The sequence below is a fragment of the Borostomias antarcticus genome, assembly GCF_949987555.1.
Source record: "Borostomias antarcticus genome assembly, chromosome: 9".
Taxonomy (NCBI): Eukaryota; Metazoa; Chordata; class Actinopteri; order Stomiiformes; family Stomiidae; genus Borostomias; species Borostomias antarcticus.
The window spans coordinates 8,029,064-8,050,904 of record NC_140242.1 but is presented as its reverse complement, the minus strand read 5'-3'; the positions used below and the strand labels follow the sequence as shown (position 1 = coordinate 8,050,904).

General features: G+C 46.5%; 1 protein-coding gene across 1 annotated transcript in view; it reads left to right on the top strand.

Annotated features, from left to right (window-relative positions):
• The first annotated feature begins 7,272 nt into the window (after positions 1–7,272).
• Positions 7,273–21,841, top strand: part of ccny (cyclin Y) — a 49,503-nt gene continuing 34,934 nt past the window's right edge. Inside the window, exon 1 of the mRNA XM_084443371.1 lies at positions 7,273–7,722. Coding sequence (XP_084299497.1) covers positions 7,569–7,722 — 154 coding nt within the window. The 5' untranslated portion in view covers positions 7,273–7,568. The remainder of the gene's footprint in view (positions 7,723–21,841) is intronic.

The window sequence follows — 21,841 nt, the reverse complement described above, 5'->3', positions numbered from 1 at the left end:
GACTCGACCAGCTCAATCTGTACCTTGTCCATCTCTAAGCCCCTCCCCTGTCCACCAAAACTGTCAGAGAGATTCAGAGACTTTGGTTAGAGAGTTTGCTCAGAGTTAGAGAGTCAGGTGTGGTAAAGGTTTGTAGGCTCTGTGTGTGTGTGTGTGTGTGTGTGTGTGTGTGTGTGTGCGCACTCTTACACTACAGCCTCTTCCAGCTGAGACTGCAGCTCCTTTATACTGTGAGAGTTCATAATCATTAGTTTTCCCTCTTGCTTGTTAGGTACAGTAGCTGTTGGTTAGATTACACCTGTCATGTGACTACTAGGGAGTATATAACTCGTCTCCTAGGTTACCGTTGGGCAGTTAGAGGACGAAAGCTTCTGCTTTCCGCCTGCTGTTCCGTGCCCGAGCCAGAGTCCTTAGCCCTGTATCAGCTAGCTTCTTTGACTGTTCACTAAAGTACAAGAAACCGGAGAATCCCTTGTCGTGTGAAGTCATTACCCACGCCACATATGTTCAGATAATATTACCCTACGAGCGGTGTAGCTCGCCACACAACACGACAATACTGTGTAAAACCTCATTTCTAGACATCTTCTGAGAGACAAATTTTTAATTTGTAATATTTGCTGCTACCGAGTTTGGAAAGCGTTGTGTGCTAATCTCATCTTTGGGAATCGGTGCTGTGAAGAAAATGCAAAAGTAAACGCCAAGGTCACTGATAGAAGATACCACAGTCGTAAGACCCCTTTGTGATCACAAGGTAAAGGGTGTGACCTCGGTTGTGAGTGGGTCCAGTAACGTGTTGACTTAAGTCCATATAAATGACTAAAGTCCATTCATATCCATATATAGCATGCACATAATCCATCCAGACCAGTATCTATCTATCTATCTTACCCCTTTTATACTGTATAGAAATGGTATTTACTGTGTTATTTGTACATTTGTAACTTATACATTTGTAAATTGAGTATTGGAGTGTATCTGTTATTGAGCATCATCTTGGAGTCGGCAGCAACATTTCACTGTGACTGTACACGTAGGCCTACGTTACATGTGACAGATAAAGAAATCTTGCATCTTGATTCTACGGCAATCACATTAGGGGTGTAACAATATATCGTGCCACAATATATAGCGATACAGAAAGGTCACAATACGTATCGTCAAGCTGAAAACAATATCGTGATATGTTTATTGTATATCAGTGAACACTGGCTACACAACGCTGGTAACAAACACATCTTTTTTCTAGGCCTATCCATGATATTACAACAGTTAAGCTCTAAATTCACAAAGTGTATTGGAGTAGAAATGTGGAGAAATGCACTATTGGTGTGAACAGCAGCACTACTGCAACGCTTCACACCTGCCCTTAGTGTATCGTATCGTATTATCGTCAACCCAATATCGTGTATCGTATCGTGAGATTAGTGTATCGTTACACCCCTAGTGACTGTACACATAGGCCTACGTTACATGTGACAAAGAAATCTTGCATCTTGATTCTAGGGCAATCACATGAGGGGCTAAGACATTTCGATCATATTTAAAAAATGATAGCAGCCAGACGTGTTAATTTTGCCATCACGCTTATTGTTGAGCAGTATCACTCCCTCCCGGTCTGAATGGCCCAGAACAATTAGTATTTAAGTGCCTCTTTCACCTGTTGTGGTTGTTGTAGTAGCAGGTCACATTCCCCATTCAAGGTTCACCTGGCATCCCCCTTGTCCCATCACTTGGTTTCAGTAGATACATTTACAGTACACACCAAGGACTTGGTCAAGCATGATCTTATTGAAATAACGAAAGCAACAAACACAAGCAAGCCGTCTAGTCATTGTAGTTGTCATAGTTTTTCAGGAGAGAAACTAACCATGTAGTTATGTGTAGTGAGTTTCAAAATAACAGCTTCCAAGTTCACTTCCAGGGTCTGCCAGCCTGTCCAATCAAGTGCGCTTGCATCAAGCACCATGAATTGTTTGATTACGCATGCAGTAGGCTACTATACTGCAGTTGGGAGACCAAATGAACCCTGTCACATCACATCACGCAATACAACTCGCAATGAATGTACTGCAACTAATGTTACGATTATTCCTGTAACGTTAGCTGTATCAAAATAGCTAAGGGACGTGAATCATCATTGTCATGTTAGCCAAACCACCGACAGCTACCGTTATGTTATGGAAGCTGCTGCTAGTTGTTGCGGTCTTATTGTGTTGAAGCATTGGAACTGTTGTGACCAGATGACAAGACCTGCTAATACCAGTTACAGTGCATCGGGAAAGTATTTATATCCCTTCACTTTTTCCACATTTTGTTATGTTACAGCCGTATTCCAAAATGGATTACATTCTTTTTTACCCTCAAAATTCTACACACTACCCCATAATGACAAAGTGAGAAAAGCTTTAGAATTTTTTGCAAATGTATTACTTTATTTTAAAACTTTACAATACTTTGTTGAAGAACCTTTGTCAGCAATTACACCCTCAAATCTTCTTGAGTATGATGCTACAAGCTTAGCACACCTATTTTTGGGCAGTTTCTCCCATTCTTCTTTGCAGATCCTCTCAAGCTCCATCGGGTTGGATGGGGAGCGTCGGTGCACAGCCAACTGCAGATCTCTCCAGATATGTTCAATCGGGTTCAAGTCTGGGCTCTGGCTGGGCCACTCAAGGACCTTCACAGACTTGTCCCGAAGCCACTCCTTTGTTATCTTGGCTGTGTGCCTATAGGGTTGTTGTCCTGTTTGAAGGTGAACCTGGGTGTGGAGGGGTGTGTGGAGACTGTCTCTCAGGACGGTGGAGATGACCCAGCAGTCAGAAGCTTTCAAATACAGTCTCTCCCTGCTGTTGTTCTGACAGATCCACAGAGGAGGAGCAGGAGAGCTCCAGCCTGAGCTGCAGAGTCCTGAGCAGCTCTCCTGATAATGCTGCTGCCCCCTGCTGGTCAAGAGAGGCAGCGCAGCAGTGGAGTAACCTCAGCAGCAGCTTCCTGTCAACACTGGTAGACAACAGGAGACAGACAGAGAGGTACCAGGTGCCTTGGTCACAACAGCTTTATGGGTAATACAACACTATACTTAACACTTTACACTAACATTAGCAACATTAAAGCTGCAATAAGTGATTTTATTCACGTCAAAACTAATTAAGACCAACTGATATCAGATGGTTTCATTCACGCAAAATACAGACAAGTATGTGAACAACGTCGCTCGCGACGCAGCCGCATGTCTACCCGTACGCGTTGTTAAAAAGCAAGAATATTGCGGTCTTTACCTCTTCATAACCAGCCTGTGCAGGATAGGTAGAAGATCTGAGGTGTTCTTCTCTGAGAGCTTGTTCTTCCTGAGGTCCACCTGTGCAGGGTTTTTCTGGGTCGACTGCGGCAGGAGGTAGAGGAGAACCTCCCAGTCCAGAGAGCAGGAGGTCAGGTCTCCGACAAGCTTCTCCAGGAACGACTGAGTCAACTCCTCGTCCTGAGCTTCAAACACAACTACAGCCAGCTGCTGCACAGCCTCGGAACACAGTCTGAGGAAGACAGAAATTACGCAACATATATTTAAAAGAATATAAAGAAAGTATGGGTGACTGGGTTTTCAGTGCATTAGGCAAAGAAGAAATAACAAACCTAATATGTGTGAGAGAGAGAGAAAGAGAGAGAGAGAGAGAGAGATCTTGCTGGGTGAGAGAGTGAGGTCCACTCTGGAGGCACAGAAGCTCAGGACGCTCCCCACAGACCAGCAGGATTGTCTGGGTAACTCTCCTCTCAGCACCAGGGTGAAGCCCTAGACCAGGAGGAGAGGGACCAACTGGTGGGCATCCTCTCTGGATCTCACAGGGACGGACATACACACACTTTGGAAAAACCCAGCTCCACAGTTGAAATGCATAACAACATTGGGGACATCATCAATCAGAAACTCAGATACTCTATGTTCAATCACTAGCCTTACTTAATTTGAATACGTTCATCAGATGCACTCACCTGAGCTTTCAGATCAAGAGCAGGCACTTAAGGAAGCTTCTCACTTCACTCTATTCACCTGACCAGGCCTTAGCAATACTGGTTTCTTCTCTGGTTGGAGTTCCAGCACTTCTATGAGGAGGGAGGGCTTTCTCTCTGAGAGGCCTATGAAATGTCTGCTACATGGTAAACTGGCTGTAAAGCTGGAAGGACACTCCTGCATGTTTGAATCTCACAGTCCTTCACATGGGAGCACAGGTCCAACAGGAAATCACATTGGTACTGGTTCTGCCAGACTCATTACAGAAACCTGCTGTCTGAAAGCCTGTCTTATCTCAGTTTAGGACCACATTTAGGATTTTTGCTATTACAGAAACATGTTTACAATAACGATGTGCCCAATAGCAATGTTTATCGTTGCTAAGCAACCTCATACCAGCTGATAGTAAAGCACAGGTGCAACAGAAAGCTAGCAGCTAACTTTATTAACGAACACTACTACATAGGATATATAACGTTACATTGTTCTGTTCTTGTGTTTCTTTGACAGAAGAAACAACAACTGACGAGTTGTAATCAGACCAATCGAAAGTCCACTGTGAGCAGTGATGCTTTTACAGATGTTGTATAATGATCGTCTGTTTTGTATAATGATCGTCTGAAAACAAAAAAAAGGACTACCAGGTGCCCCGTCTGTACACCCCACTAATGTTTGGCGCATTGCATCCAATCCTTCCGCTGCCCTAATACCTACCTGCAGCTTTCGTGTCGCAGAAGGAGAGGAGAGCCAATGCCTTAACTTCACCCAACAGTAGCTGTACTCGTGACCTGGTAATCACAAGTACATTAGCTCGACTCAGCTGTATTTATACCACACATATAGCAACGCAATTAGGGTCACGGTTGGTAGTATAATTGTTTCATTTTTACTCATGAATCAAATAAAAGCCATTAAATTCTTTTGAAATGCAGCATTGCATAAATAATTGTTTTATCTGAACGAGTGAATTTGATGAATTTGAACTTTATAATCGGCAAACGAAATGGATGCCGGGTAATTAAACGTCGTCATCATAATCATAATCATAACTTATTAACGATGCTGATTTTTTGTAGGCTTGATCTTAATCAATGGCAACAGACAGGTAGCCACTTTATATTCAACACCTGTCTAAAACGTTACACTAGCTAGCTAGATAACTAAAAACAAACACCAACACTTGACTGCGTTAAGAAGTTATCTGACAGTGTCAAACAGTCAAACGTTAGATGGCTAGCTAGCTAAAGCTAACATGCCCTTGGCTACCTAACGTTACATAAAACACGTGCTAGCTAGTTGGCGTAACGTTAACAATATCTCGTATTTATGTGCTTGCGGTGCTAAAGAAAAGATTTTGCTATAAATCGTCCGACATGTAGGCCCACATGATTGATATGGAGTGATTGCCAGGGCGGCACATAGGGCCTAGCTCGGGAGGTAGAGCGGCCGGTTGGGGATCGCAAAGTCCCCGGTTCGCTCGGAAGTGTCCTTGAGCAAGACACTGAACCCCAAAGTCGCTTACGTGCATTATACCTGCCTTGTACTGTCGCCTCACAGCAGGTCTCCGGGCCTTTCTCTTTGGACTTTGCATGTTCTCCTGAAAAGAACAGACGCTCTTCACTCCGTCCGGTCCCTGACCAGGACTTGGTCCCCGGGCGCCATGAACGATGGCTTCCCCTTGAGGATTGGATAAACACTTCTTCTCGCAAGCCATCCGACACCTGAATGACTCAATCTAGAGCATCCAGTGTACATAACATAACCACAAATGCAAACGTCAATCCCTCGTGATTATGTATTATAGCTGTAGCATGTACATAACACGCCCATGCCCTCCGTGGCAGAGGTCCAGGGAGAACAAACGCGGACGTCGCGGGAATGAACGAAGAGGCGCGAAGGGGTTCGCATGGTTATCAGTAGGCTACGTTCAAGCACTGAGCGCAGATCTCGGCGTCTCCCCGTAACGGGGCCGGCTGCGGCTGATAGAAGTGGCTGATTTCCGATGGAAAACAGAGGAGCTCGGGGCGAAACTCCAACACAGATCATATATGGTAAAAGAGAAGAAACAGTAAAAACATTAAAAGGGAGTATAAAATATACACATTTTAGTTAAAACAGGTAAATCTACACGATAAAAGCGAGATTAAAAAGGTAGGCTATGTCTTAAGATCTCGCTTAAAAGTTCCTACAGCTTCAACCATTCTTACGTTTTCTGGGAGGGTATTCCAGAGGCTAGGGCCATAAAAACTGCAACGCAGTGCGCAGTCAGTGGAAATGTTGGAGGAAAACCGTATGTTGACAATAAAGTTGAATCTAATCTAATCTAATCTAATAGTTTTGAACGCTCCTTTTTGCGTGGCCGACTGTATGTACAGTAATAATGTGTTTACACCAGTAGAGGGCGCTAAAGCATCACAGTAATCAGGTCTATTACACAGCCACTGCTCATATCCCATAGCCTACACAGTCCCTGCTCATATATCCCATGCTTTTCATGAATACGGCCAATAGAATTTTTGTAGACTGCAGGCATTTGTATTGATCGAAAGAGGGATGCATATTCTGAGAGATGAGTTATTCTCCAACGATTCTAAATAAGGATTTTCCGTTGTTAACATTAATTTCTCAATATAATAATTTCACATAGGCTATCTGTTTACCGAGTGACCACTTCACTCCCATGCATCGAGTAGCATCTGATGGACCTGACATTTCAGTCATCAATCAAATAATAAGAAAGGTGATTAAGAGGAAACATTTTAATCACATTTCAACGCCTGTGATGACGGCACGCAGACTTTGAAATGCATAGGGGTAATGGCAATGAATTGAAGTGTAATAATAAGTAGACCTGGCCTATTCCACATTATCTAACATCATATCAGCTGGGGAACAAAACGTAGCCTATGCCTATTATGCCTAATTTAACAAACCAACAATTGAAAAAAAAAATCTTGAAAGATGTTCTATTTTCTAACCCCAATAAACAGATAGGATCATCTCTCATTTCCTTGCGTAGTATAGCGTGTTTTTTGCCTCTTATTTGACCCGGAACCTCTCTCAATCGAACGCACGGTCGCCTAGGCTCTTGCGCGCCACCTTTTGCTTGCGCTTCTGCTGTGCCATAGATCCAGCAGTGGCGACAACGGCGCTGCGTCGGCAACAATGTTGCACAGATAAATCATTTTTAGCTATTTTTCCGAATAGCTTTAAGATGCTCAAAACACTAAAGCGTATTATGCTTAAATTGTAGGAGAGTCCGACGACAGCACACCTGGCAATTGCGTGGGCAGAGCATATTTGGCGTCCGTTGAGACATTTGATAGAGGTGGGATGATACTATATTGATTAAATATAATTTTTAATGGCTCCACTTGACTACTAGCCTGCTGCACATCTGGACCAGACAAGGAAGGTGTATAACCATCGGGTTTTACGGCATCGCCACCCAAGTATCCGCGTTACCGCCCCATTTTTTATCCTCGTAGACTCGGAAGAGGGAATTAGATCAATTGCAGCGACCAGGCGGCTGCCACAAGCCAACTACAGCGATCTAACGATGGGGAATACCAGCTCCTGTTGCGTCTCGTCAAGCCCTAAGCACCGGAGAAATAACCATTCGAGGCTTGAACCCTACCGACCCGAACCGGAGCTTAGCAGGGAGGACACGGGCTGCAACCTACAACACATCAGCGACAGGGAAAACATAGACGGTAGGATTCAGCTGATGCATGCGTTCATGCCTTTAGATAATTTAAGTGTTTGCTCGCTTTTAAACACATTATGTTCTAGGGGTATCCTTGTTTACGTGACATGCCTCAAGTAGCCTATGCAACCTACAGTAGCCTGCACTATTAGAAGCACGCAGCGTAGCCTGCGCTTCTCAAAACAAAATATATGATCCAGACTTATTCGGTTACAAATAAAACCTACACGTGACCATGCATTTCCTCTGTCAGAGAGGGTCTATCTTCCCGTCCCAGTGAAAGGTGTGTCCCAGGACAGGGGGATGTCTCGTCTCTCCCCCAGCCGGAGGGACTGCTGCCCGGTGAGGGTTGAGGGTGGCAGGGGGGAGGATGAGGGAAGACGCTCTAGGGGTTGGCCATACTTTATGCTATAGGCCCCACCAGAATGAGGGTGCTGTGTAGATGACGTGATGCAATATAGCCTGTCATTACCACTGTGTGTGTGTGTGTGTGTGTGTTGGTGATGGTGTGTGTGTTGGGGAATCAGAAAGTACTGTATGTGTGCAGCCATTAGGGGAACCATACAAGAGCCCAATCTGGTGTATGTGGGTGTGTTTGTATGTTCGTGTGTGTGTGTGTGTGTGTGTGGTGTGTGTGTGGGGGGTGTTCGGTCCACAGCTGTTAAATGTTTTTTTCTAAGCAGAGAGTTTACCCGGTCTCCCTAGCTGAGCTGAGCTGAAGGGCAGGGGGAGTGGCCTGATCAGCTGGACTCGGACTGGACGGACAGAGGAAGGAGCAGAATTGTTGGAGAAAAAACCTTTAAGAAAGAGACAAACGGCAGTTTAAACAGAACAGAAATCTCAATGTTGCAGTTCTATCACTAACATAAGGATTACAGTATAATGTCAGATCAGGACACTGGTCACTGGTTGTATTGAATAGTGGTGAAAAGTTTGAAAACAGTTTGAAAAAGAGCAATGGTGATGGTGATGATTGATGATGGTGATGATGATGATGCTTATCCTAATCTTATCCTTTTTTTGCACGAGCATTCGTTACTCACTCTTTGCACTGTCCTGTCTCGTCCCTGCACACTGTCCTATGCTGTTTCCATGTTATGCACCACGACTGAAAGCAAATTCCTAGTATGTTGAAAAACTGCATGGCACTAAACAAATTCTGATTCTGATGATGATGATGATGATGATAGTGGTGGTGGTGGATAGAAGACTATTGCTGTCACTGTCTTAAGAGAGAGTGTACCAGTGTGATGTGCTCAGGGGTTTAGTGGTAAATAGTAAATAAGTGACTAAAGTGGATATACTGTAGCAGAAATGTTAAAGTTTTTACATTAGTGGTGTTTAAAGAAGTGTGTATACTGTGGGTCCATGGATAAAGAAGTGGGTAGAGTCCTTATACCTCCATATACACTCCCCTACATCACTGGATGTGCAGTGTGCCGGGACCGTGTGGGTGCCAGCCCTGTCACCTGGTGTCAGCGCTCATTAACACCGGCATTGTTACTGTAGCTGGAGCACTCTTGTGTTTCTCTGTGAGTCACGATCAGAAGACACTCTTTTGTTTGGTTGAACACAGATGCTGTGGAAAACGCACACTCACACTTGTCCCGGATTTAACCAGTTTTTACACAATACACGTTTCGTTTCATTGCTTCATCTCTCTATAACTTCCTCTTCAGTAGCTGCGGTAGTAGTGTACGCTAACTTATCTAGTGGCCAATCCAATCACTCCCTTCTTGTATCAGTGGGTGCCATTGGCCAGTTTGTCTGGTTGCACTAGCAGGTTCCCTGACCGTAGTGGTCAGGAAAGTCCCAGGCTCCTGGTACGGCCTACAGGAGGGCTCATGCGTACCACAGAGACGTACCAGACACGGCCGTGTGATAAAGGTCAGCTTGGAGCCAGTCGTAGACCTCTCCTCTTCACTCCTCCCCCTCCCCTCCCTGCTCTCCTCCCCTACCCCTGGTAGAAGCTGTTTAGTCAGCTTCATGACACGCTAGTCTGAGTGTGCTGTTTGTCTTTGGCTGTTTATTTGACTGATTAGGACTGACCCGTCAACCCTCTCAATGAAATGCCAATGACATTCCAATGTGAAGTGAGTCCTTCAGGAATATCAGTGCATGGAACACATACTGTGGATTACACAGAAAGTAACCGAGACAGAGGTCAGAACGTGGTACTGTGTTCAGTCTGGGACCCCTAAGGTTTTAGAGTACTAAGTAAGCACAGTAGAGTAATGATATTATGTGCCTGTTGATAGTGCTGCTAAGAGAAACATAAGAGCAAGGTAATGGACTCACAATCAAAAGTGTTGATAAGAGCTTGTGACTCATAGCCTGGAAATATATATGTCACATTCAAGATTCAAGATCTGTTTATTAGCCGTGTTTATGGTACACACATACTATGAATTTGACTAGAGAAGGCCCGATTCATACCCTACGCAAGCTATGCTGACGCGGCAGTGAACGCGTGCGCTACGCTAGTATTTTGGTACTCTGAGCGCGCGCGGTTGCCGCCTTGCGTCAGTGCCCCTATCAGTTCGCGTGAAATAGCACCTGCGCTCGCGTAAAGTTAAAATTTTTGGCATGACGCGTTTCTACGCAAGGACACGCCAACGTCACCTTGCGTAGCTCGCGCTTGCGTAGAGTATGAATGGCCTTAATGGCATGCGCTGTTGCAGACAGCGTAAGACAGGATGCAGGACAGGATAGTGCAAAGACATGTCAGTGCAAATACAAAATACAGTGCACTGTACAAAATTTGATATACTACTAAAAATGGAGGCACAAATGCAACTTGCGTAGTATATACAGAATGGAGTGTGGTGAATGTACAGTGTGTCCAGTGTGTGTGCAGAGTAGTGTCACAGATGGCCGATGTTTTATATATAAACAAAGTACTGCTCCTTGATGTTACAAGCCTCCGAGAATGTGTGTGTGTGCTATGAATGAAAAATCTTACTTGGTTTAGTTTTAGATTTCAAGAACACGCTGAGTGGTCGGTCAAGCTGGTTTCAAACAAAGACAATAGGTTTATTCTGATGTTTACGGTTTGCAAAGCAGACTCTGCACAGGAAGTGTATCCTAGCAAGAGTGAGGGACTCTGGATCGAAAGTGATAGCTTATAACGAGAAAAAGGAAGTGACATCCAGTTTCAGGATGAAGAGGACAGGGAAGTGATGTCACACAGGAACAATTTGTAGTTTTAACAGACTGATTCTAGGGGAATGAACTACAAAGTTAGAACAACAGTCAGGTAGGAAAACAAAGAAAAGAACAAATGGTGTTTGTGACATTGGTGAGACTGAAATTTCATTCACAGTGCGCACGTGTATGTATGCGTGTGTGCGTGTGTGTGTGTGCTCACGCGTGCACTGCACATGGTGTTTATGGTGTGTGTATGGGAGAGAGGGAGGGCTCTGTACTGTTTAGTTATGTGTGTCACTCCGGCACTTGCATGTGACTGGGAGAAAATCAGCTATGACAACACACGCACACACACACACACACAAAACAACAAAAAAACATCTTTATTTGTCACACGGGGAGAGGCGGCACATCACTTGTGCAGGCAGCGAAACACACACACACACACACAAAACGTCTGGAGCATCCACCGATGAAACTCCTCTCTGCTCTTAACCCATCCCATCGTCCTTCCCCCCGAGGGCAGCCGGGAACAGACAGTAGGCAGCGTGCAGGGGACGCGCCCGGGGACCAACCAAGTGCTCCTGTCCGTCTTCACCAGGGACGGACAGCGTCAGCGATCTGTTCTTCTGCATGTTCTCCGTATTGGGTTCTTTATGTGGGAAACCCTTGCGAACACGGGGAGAACATGCAAGCTCCCCTCAGAGGGGATGTGGAGGTCAGTAGTTAATGTATTAGCCCTCTTATTTAAGTCAAGGCCTCTCCGGCATTTCTCCCCTGCTCAGTACCGCTGGGTCAGGACCCACCAGCCATGAGGCCAGACGGGTTCCCGGCCCTAAACACAGACCAGGGTCCCGGCCCTAAACACAGACCAGGGTCCCGGCCCTAAACACAGACCAGGGTGCCGGCCCTAAACCCAGACCAGGGTCCCGGGCCTAAACTCAGACCAGGGTCCCGGGCGGGCTGGACGACGACTCGGCACCACCTCCCGGGCAGGACGGAGGGAGAGAAAGATAGAGATGGAGAGGTGGAGATAAGAGACGGGGGAGGAGAGATGAGAGGGAGAGATGGGAGTCAGGTGGATGGAGAGAGGGCGATGGAGAGATGGAGATTAGAGAACAGAAGGACAGACTGGAGTCAGGTGGACGAGGAGGACGGAGACGGAGAGATGAGACGGAGAGAGACGGCGACGGCAGAGGTGCAGCCGGGAGCTAGTGAACGCGCGGTCCTGAGGGAGGTGACGAGGAAGAGACCGTCGCAGTGGAAGCAGACCAGAGCTGACTTCCTCTTACAGAGCAACGCACTGCATCTCGCTAAGCCCCAGACACACAGACCAGGGCTATTTTTAACAGATCTGAACCTCTCTGTTTGTTAACACCAGTCCTTGGTAAGTCTCCTCAAGCTGGCACATGCACTGTATATAAAACAGCTGAGTCGGGACTTTCTTGCTGTGCTGTGCAGGGCAGGCAGTGGGAAACATCTAACCCAGATTGGCCGGGTTTCCTGATAAAGAACCTTCTTAAGGAACCCTTCTTAAGCAACTCTTTGTATGGGAGTTAAGAAGTACTTTGGAGTTAAGTGCTTCTTAACTCATTCGGGAAAACCGGACATTAATTATAGCTCAACATTGACACCGGTAAATGAGGGAAGCCCTAAGGCAATGGTGAGTAGTTCAAGTCCCAGTAATGATGGTCTTTTTAGTTGGCTAGTCTAATAGTAATTTGAATGTACGGTAATGAATAGCGTCTGGGTGATGAGGTTATGCATTACAGACACGCTCGCGCACACACATACACACACACACACACACATGCGCGCCTTTTATCCATGCAGCAGATGGGGTCTAGCGCACGTTAGCAGGTGACGGTTATGCAACATGATTGTGGAGCCGCCACTGAGCTGGGAGTGCTCTGTCTCTCCCGCTGTCCGTCCCTGGGGTGGGGGCTGGGGTGGTATAGCCCCTCCTACCCTGCTGCCCCCTCCCTCCCAATTGGAGGCTGTCTCAGGTGCTGCTCTAGAGGGCCTGCTCCGCTCCCTGCCTGGTTCCCTGTGGTCCGGCTCCGTGTTGGGACCTCCTTGTCTGGCCCGGCTTACCTCAGCTCTGGCCTCCTTCCCCTCATCTGTTCGCTTTGTTATGGCTGGAATACTTAGCAGCTAGCTCAGTGTTCTCTTAAATCTGTCTGTCTGTCTCTCCGTCTGTCTGTCTTTGGTCGCTTCCCCCACCTCATCTCCTCTCTCTCTCTCTCTCTCTCTCTCTCTCCCCCTCCCTCCCTTCCTCCCTCCCTCTCTCTTACACCCATCTTTCTTTCTCTCTCTTGCTGGAGGGGTTGTGGCAGGATGGGATGTTTTGTTATACAGCTATATGTAGCTGAGAATCGACCCAAAATAACAAGCTTTCTCCATGTGACAGTGGAGATAGGAAATGCCAGCTTTGTGATGACAGTGCTCAGACCATACTGTATAACATCATATAATCCTCATTGGCTTAGACTAGGCCTGGCATGTTTGATAAACATCTCATTGTCAGAGGAGACAACCAATCGGAGAGAAGCTTCTTATTGGAAATGGTGTTTCGATTAGCTTGTGTTAAAGTCCATTGCAAGATGCCCTCACGGTGGTGAAATGAATTGATTTAAATAAATTATTTTCTCTGAATAAGTCGGTTTAATAAAACCACCCATCATTCCCCAAAAGAAATCACACTTCATTTCATGGAAATGATTCCACTGAAAGACAGTGACTAATTCATCAAGCAGTAATGAGCATTAATTACATGCACTGTTAACAACCTCATCAAGCGAGCACATTCAGTAAGGAAAACTGATAGAATGTTAGGCTACAGTTGGCTTCTCAGGATATCTCCAGAGGCCTGCATATTGTAATAATGTTCATTATTTCTTTTGATGGAGGTACACCTTATCTCCCTTGGAAAAAGGAACAGGGCTGTGTTTCCCAGAGGCATCGTAGCGCTACGTTCATTGTAGTGCTAAGATGAATGCCGTAGCTTACGATGAACGTAGCACTACGATGCCTCTTGGAAACGCAGCCCAGTTCCGTTTGGTCTTTAGAAAAAAGACTTATTAAGTGTTGTCGATGAGTGGTTCTCATGTATGGGTTTCTCTGTGTGGTTGCCTGTGGAACATGGTGACTAACTGGTCATGGATTAAAGCAGGGGTGTCAAACTCTGGCCCGCGGGCCAAATTTGGCCCACAGTGTAATTATATTTGGCCCGCGAGGCAATACCAAATGACTACTAGAGCTGGCCCGCCAGTATTCGATTTTGCATGTCTGCACTATTAAGTTATATATTGTATGGTAATAAGCGTTGCTTGTTCCATATTCAATGTTAAAGCAAAACTTGTTTGGGTCCATATTAAAATTTTCATTTGTTCAATGTTGGCCCGCGACTTTGTTCAAGTTTTAAATTTTGGCCCACTGTGTATTTGAGTTTGACACCCCTGGATTAAAGGATTTGCAACTGACCGAAAAAGTCAGTTGACACCACAGCGGGCGGTTATTTTTGTTTTGGTGTCACTTTGATGAGCTACAATTCCAAAACTCAAACGTGAATCTTCAGCTTTTTTTCTGTCATCCTAAAATGCAGTACCCATGGTCGTACTGTATAGTTGGTCATACTGTATAGTGTATCAGTATTACACTATTCCATACTGTCTCTCTCTGTTGAACTTTGAACTTTGGGGGTTCCATGCATCATGGCATTTAGTTTCTGAGGTTCTAGACGTTGAAGCTTTATTTAGCTGTTACTTCACTATAAATTCAATCTAGGCACCCCAGTGACACCCCAAGGTACCTCCTATCAGAGTCCGATTTACATGACGGCCGCCAGTACTAGGAGTGCCGCAATTGATCTGGCCAGCAATCAGAATTGGACGATATTCAGTAAATATGAAATTGGGGAAGTTGGGGTCTAGTTGCTGATTGAGAAAACCAATCGATGATGCAAAAAACGTGAGCCAATTCTCAGCACACATGGATTTGTTTATATAATGATCAAGTTAATATTGAGTTATACTTTTTTTTTTTTTTTTTTTTTAACCAGGACTCAATTTGATGAACGAAATGTATGTAAATGGAAACTGTTCGACATATACTGCTATTACAGGTGCTGTAACAAAACTAGAAAACTATCATTATCGGCAATATTGTTACAGAGCTCTCACTATGTGTTGCACAGAGCAAGCCTCTGAAGATATCATCATCATCACCATCATCATCATCATCATCCCAGTGAGGTGAGGCTATGGGATGAGTTACAGAGAGGTTGATACAAGAAGTGTGTAATTAAACCCCAGCATTCAGAGAGGATTCTGGGAAGGGGAAGGCCCCGTTAAAGAGCATGGAGTTTGACCTTTGTCTCTCTCAGATGTTTGTGTGTCTGGTTGAAGATTATATAGAGCTTCTTGGTTTTGAAATCAGCCCCCCACCCATATCCCTGTTCCCTGTACATTTGGGTTTCCCCTAAGATGTATTAATGTTGGATTAATGCAGGAGCAGGATGTATGAACTGGTTGAACGTGATAATGGTTCCTTCCTGGTTGGAGTTATGGCACGTTCCAGGCAACCCGTAACTCGTGTTTTTCCGACCTTCTACACATGAAAATGCACTGGAATGGCAGTCAAACCTGTAACTTCCCACCCGTGAACTCGTACCAGATCGATGTACTCCCAGTTGCGCTCTCTGACGTCACACAGCCCTCTAAGCAAGATGGCAGCCCCCATGGGTATGGCGACAAAGATAACTTTAAAGATAACTAAAATAATACAAACGATTATGCACTACAATCTGCTATGTGTATGTAGCTAACATTAAGGTAAACCTGAACGTGACTATGCAAACGGCGAAAAGTCGATGATGTCAATAAATAAAATGTAACGTACGATTTCTTAGCATAGCGAAATTAGGCATACAATGTTTAGCTTGCCAGCTCTGGCAATGTGCCAAATCTCAAGCTTTTACCATATCGGCTTGTTTACATTTATCCAGAATGCCACGCATTCAGACAGTTTGCCTGGAACGCTATGAAGTCATGAGTCGTGACTTGGAAGTCGTAACTTACGGGCTCAAAATCCTATCTGGAACGCGGCATTAGCCTCATAAGACCATCCTGATGTGAGCTCATATTCTGTTTCTCTGGTCTCAAGAGAGATCCGTTTGTGCTTGACCAAAATGTTTCCCTCCAATCAGAGTCCGGTTTAGTTGATGAAAATCCTACATATGCCGCTGCCTTTGATGAGATCGGTGTCGATGCTGCCAAAAGCAGCATGTGTATCAGAACTGGTGGCCATAACTTTATCGAAAGAACATAAGTGACTAAATTCACGGCTTTTTCCTGGGGGAAAATGTTTGCCCTCTCCACTGGATCTACAGACTGAACTAGAATTTACTAAGTATAGTTTTCTTACTCTAATAGGTGCTAAGTGGTCAGTGTTGTTGTGAGGCTGCTTTGATAATCAATTCTATTGTGAGAGTTAGAGTTTTTTCTGAGATAGACTAATTGCCATGGTGACTGCCCTGAGGGAGTGGCCTACTCTCCTGGCAGACGATTAGCAATCAGCGGCAACTGGCCTTAAACACGGCTGCCCTAGACGGCGACAGCCGGAAGGCGTCTGCTCCCCCCGGTCGCACGAAGGCTAGGGCGACCAAACGCACCGGGCGACTTATTCAAGAGCGTGTCAAGAAAGACAGACTACATTTACTTCTGTACTTGTTTTGTTATCACTATGTGTTTGCATCCTATTTCTGTTGTGTTCCCTCTCCGGGGGTCACGCAGACTTTGGGTCACCCCCAGACTCCGTAACCCCTCTAACCTCATCTATCCTACAGTCGGCGGTGCCCAAAGCTGAGTTTATCTCAGGCTATGCATCCTTGCTCTCCCTCAGCTTCCTTGCTCTCACCGAGACATGGATCACACCAGAGAACACTGCCACACCCACAGCCCTGTCAGATGTGTACTCCTTCTCCCACACACTTCCCCAACTTCTTTGACAAGAAAGTTAACGATATCAGATCCTCTTTCCCCCCTCCCCCGGTCAACGATCCGTGCACCAACCTCACCTCTCCACCCTCACCCTCTCTTCCCTCTCCACTCCCCACCTCCTCTCCACATCCCACCTTATCCCACTTTACTCCCCTCTCCCCCAACAAGGTCCTCAACCTGGTAACATCTAACCGGCCCACCACGTGCTCCCTAGACCCTGTTCTCTCTGTTCTCTTGACTCTCCTTCAGTCTGTTGTACCCAGATTCCTTCCTTTCCTAACCCACCTCATCAGGTCTGAGGCCCCTGCGGTCGATCATCAGGTCTGAGGCCCCTGCGGTCGATCATCAGGTCTGAGACCCCTGCGGTCGTTCCACACGGTCACGGCTCTTCTCTGTCCTCCGAGGCCCCTGTGGTCGATCCACACGGTCACGGCTCTTCTCTGTCCCGGCCCCACAGTGGTGGAACGAACTGCCCACTGACGTCAGGACAGTAGAGTCGTTGCCCATCTTTCGGCGCAGGCTCAAAACTCCTCTCTTCAAGAAGTACTACAACAATCCTCCCTCTTAAGCACCGTTTGTATTTTAGATTGCTCTTCTTGCACTTTGCCTTCAGCACTAGATAATGCTCTTAGTCACTTGTTTTAGAAAGGAGATGCACTTGCGTGTTCTGGAAAGTAGTAGTACATTTGCTTTTCCTACGTTAAATGCAATTATTGTTAGTCGCTTTGGATAAAAGTGTCTGCTAAATTACTAATGTAATGTAATGGTAACATTAGTCAATAATACAGTGGGTTGTTCCAGTTCCAGTACACATGCTGCTAATAATTTTGATGGGCATCCATTGGCACTGCCTCTGGTAGAAACGGTGTGTATGGCCTGGTCAGGGTTGGGGTTAGATCAGGATGCTCTTTGGGAGGCTAGTTTGGACTATGGCTGATAAAGGAAATGGCAGCAGTCCAGGGCTGAATGTTTCAGAGGCATCCCCCTCAGGGGCTGGTGACGAACACTGGCCTAGCAAGCTGCAGAGTCTCTGAGGGAAAATTATTATGCTTACTTTCCATGCTTTCCATGTGTGTGTGTGCGTGTGTGTGTGCGTGCGTGTGTGTGTGTGTGTGAGAGAGAGAGAGAGTTTAAATCACACTTCTAAGAAATACAGTACCAGACCCACCCTTCTAAGCCAGTTTTAGGGTTATAATCTTTAAAGCGTACAGCAGCAGGCTACTTTCTTGTCACCTTCAGCACTTTGAACATGAGCTTAAACGTCTAACCTTGCTCCACTGGCCTATTTAATCGCTCCACAGAGTGTCACATAAGACAATGCTTTCTGGCAAAGAAAACATTATACATATAATCCTGCGTTTGTAATATAGTGAACTGATTTGAGTCTCACAGATCACATAACAAGGGAAGGTCTGAATATGCATCAATCTTCTTTCTTTCATGTTTAAAGGTCATTTTCACTGAACCATGAGATAATTGTCCAGGTGCCTTGAGGCAGTAGAGAAACATTAGCCTATTCATGTTCCCGCTTGCGTTTAGTTCAGCAGATTTCATTTAGGACTTTGGTAAATAAATTCACAGTGTGTGCACAACGAACAGCTTCTTCTCACTGGCTTTGGACTGACAGTGTGCACAAGCATCCATTTGTTGGAGTGCGAGTTTGAAGAGGCTACACTGTCCATTCCGATTAGCTTGTCTCCTCTCAACGTGGGAGATTATGTGGATATAATATCTAGGTTTTCTGTGGCAGAGCTAGCACTGCAGGGAATGGAGTGAGTTTGCTTGTTAGAGAATCTTTGCTATGTTGTCTTCCACACAGTGTAACTCTCTCTCTCTCTCTCTCTGTCTCTCTCTCATTGCTGTACACTGTGACTCTCCACTCTAGCCATTCTTCTGAAATATGGGTGGAAAAGACCACTAAACGGCCCATAAATGACAAGGTCGACTGCAGAGACTGAGTGATCGCCTTAACCAACCTTACGCTTGACCGTTTGGGGGAAATTATGTTAGTCTGGAAGCATTTCAGTCACAAATAAAAGGCTCCCTTGCAGAATGCCGATGGAGTGTACATCTAAGCACACTAAATCTGTGAGGAGAGAGAGAGAGAGAGAGAGAGAGAGAGAGAGAGAGGGGGGGGGGGGAGATAGCTGGCTCTATGTGTCTATCTTGGAGGCTCTGAAAGAGCAGTGTAGGTAGTTTGGCCTCCGAGGAGCTGGTTCTTGTGTAGAGTGGAGCCAGCTAGCTAGCCTAGCGCAGAGCTAATCTAGTAGACTAATCGACCGTGTGACCATCACAGAGATGTCGCCGAGCTAGCAGGTGCGGCGCACATTAGCCGCTCAGGAAGACGGAGGTTAGCGCAGCGCAGCCGACCATGACAGGCTCTTAGCTTCCATAGAATCAGAATTCTGTCTGCCCTCCTTGTTCAGGTGGAGAGACAGGGAGGACTCTGGGACAGACGTGACCAGACTGATGAACGCCCACAGCGTGATTGGTTTCAACATGTAGGCTAGATTGTACAATGTCTAGACTGTAGTTGATCAAGTTGTTTGCTTCCTCCGCTTCGCGTAGTAGATTAGATTTTATATAATAACGACACACAATGTGATACATTGTGTACAATGTGATACATTGGAGAATGTGTGTTACAGTATATGGCCTGTTTGTTTATTGTAGGCATTTCTTATTGTGTGTGCGTGTGTGTGTGTGTGGGGGAGTAAATGTCACACTAACAGGGCGTACTGCTTGGCACAGATGGCCTTCCGGCAGTCTTCATCTCCTTCCACAGCTTGACACAGGACCAAGCCTCTCTTCCCTGCTCAACCAACCAGGCTGAACCAGAGGGGGAGGGAGAGAGGGAGGGAGAGAGAGAGAGGTGGAGAGGGAGGGAGGGAGGGAGGGAGAGAGGGAGGGGGAGGGAGAGAGGGAGGGAGAGGGAGGGGGAGAGAGGGAGGGAGGGAGAGAGGGAGAGAGAGAGGGAGGGAGAGAGGGAGGGAGGGAGGAAGAGGGAGGGAGGAATAGTAAATGGTAAATGGACCACTTATATAGCGCTTTTCCACCTTAGCGGCACTCAAATCGCTTTACAATGGCCACTCATTCACCCATTCACACACACATTCAAACACCTATGCCGGTAGCTGCCATGCAAGGTGCTAACCTGCTCATTGGGAGCAATTTGGGGTTAGGTGTCTTGCTCAAGGACATGTGGACAGTCAGAGCTGGGATTCGAACCACTGACCCTTCAATCATTGAACGACCCGCTCTACCAACTGAGCTACAGCCGCCCCGAAGAGGGAGAGGGAGAGAGAGGAAGGGAGGGAGAGGGATGGATTTATGATTTATGATGCGTTCCTTTTGTATCGGAGCTCTGGATTCGGTGCCCGGGACGACGTCATATCCCAGTTGAATGCATTCCAGAAACACAATGCAAAAACCCCACTTTCACCCCATCTTTGTAGCTCTAGCCAAGTTAGCCATTGCTAGCAATACCAGTTGATAACAACCAACTATGCTATTTTGCTCATACGAACTCCGTAGCAACATTGTCCACTGATAGTTGGACAGTACTGTGAGTACGACTGGTTTAATGAGACACAACTAATACACAAGCACCAATAACACAGCTCTCACTTATTCTTTTTTTACCCCGAGTCAGATGGTGGAGAACCAAGTTCAGGTGACGTATATGATGACGATTTTGACATCGGCCTCGGGAATCCTGACGTTTCTGAAATAAAAGGAACGCAGCATCAGGGAGAGAGAAAGATAGAGGGATGGGGGGGGGGAGGGAGGGAGGGTGTGGGAGAGTGCAGGAAGGAGGGGGGAGGGAGGGGTATGGATGGATGAGAGAAAGAGAGGGAGAGAGGGAGGGTGTGGAAGAGAGTGGGAGTGGAGAGGTAGGAGAAAGAGAAGGAGAGAGGTGGAAGGAGTTGGAGAGGGAAGGAAGGGAGGGAGAGAGGGCAGGGAGGAGGAGAGAATGAGAAGGAGGGAGAGTGGGATGGATGTAGGGAGAGAGGGAGAGAGGGAGGGTGGGTGTGGGAGACAAGAGTGGGAGTGGAGAGGTAGGAGAGAAAAAGAGGGAGAGAGGTGGAAGGAGTTTGGAGAGGGAAGGAGGGAAGGAGAGAGGGCAGGGAGAGAGAGAGAGGAGGGAGGGAGGGAGAGTGGAATGGATGTAGGGAGAGAGGGAGGGCATGTGAGAGAGAGAGAGTGGGAGAGGTGAGGTGGGGGGAGGCGAGGGAGAGAGAGGTGGAGGGAGTTGGAGAGGGAGAGGGTGGGAGAGGAGAGGTGGGGGGAGTCGAGGGAGAGAAAGGTGGAGGGATGGGGGAAGATGAGAGTGGGAGAGGAGAGGTGAGGTGAGGGGGAGGCGATGGAGAGAGAGGTGGAGGGAGTTGGAGAGGGAAGGAGAGGGAGAGGGTGGGAGAGGAGAGGTGGGGGGAGGGGGAGGCGAGGGAGAGAGAGGTGGAGGGATGGGGGAAGATTAGAGAGAGAGTGGGAGAGGAGAGGAGAGGAGAGGGGGAGGCGAGAGAGATAGAGAGAGAGAGTGAACCGGAGGGAGAGAGAGGTTGATGTACCACACGTGACAGATAAAAGCCACACGCTCCCTTTCAGCGATTGATCAGTGTTTGTCTAGTAAACGGTCTCTGCCTGCAGGGCCCACGGACGTCAATTACCAGGAAATACATCTGTCCCTCTCTGCCGCTGCTTCGTCTCCCTCTGGGTCTCTGTCTTTGAGCACTTCAGTCCCAACAGCACAGATTTAGAGTCTGAATGACTGAAAGGGAACAAAGGGTACATGAACAAAGGGTACATGAACAAAAGGTACATGAAAGGTACATGTTGAAATATCGTGGCAGCCATGCAATAACCTACTCTTATTCTACAGTATTGGTCATTCAACAGCCTAATATGATCCTCTTCATTCATCCAGGTTAGGTGTGTGTGTGTGTGTGTGTGTGTGTGTGTGTGTGTGTGAGAGAGAGTGTG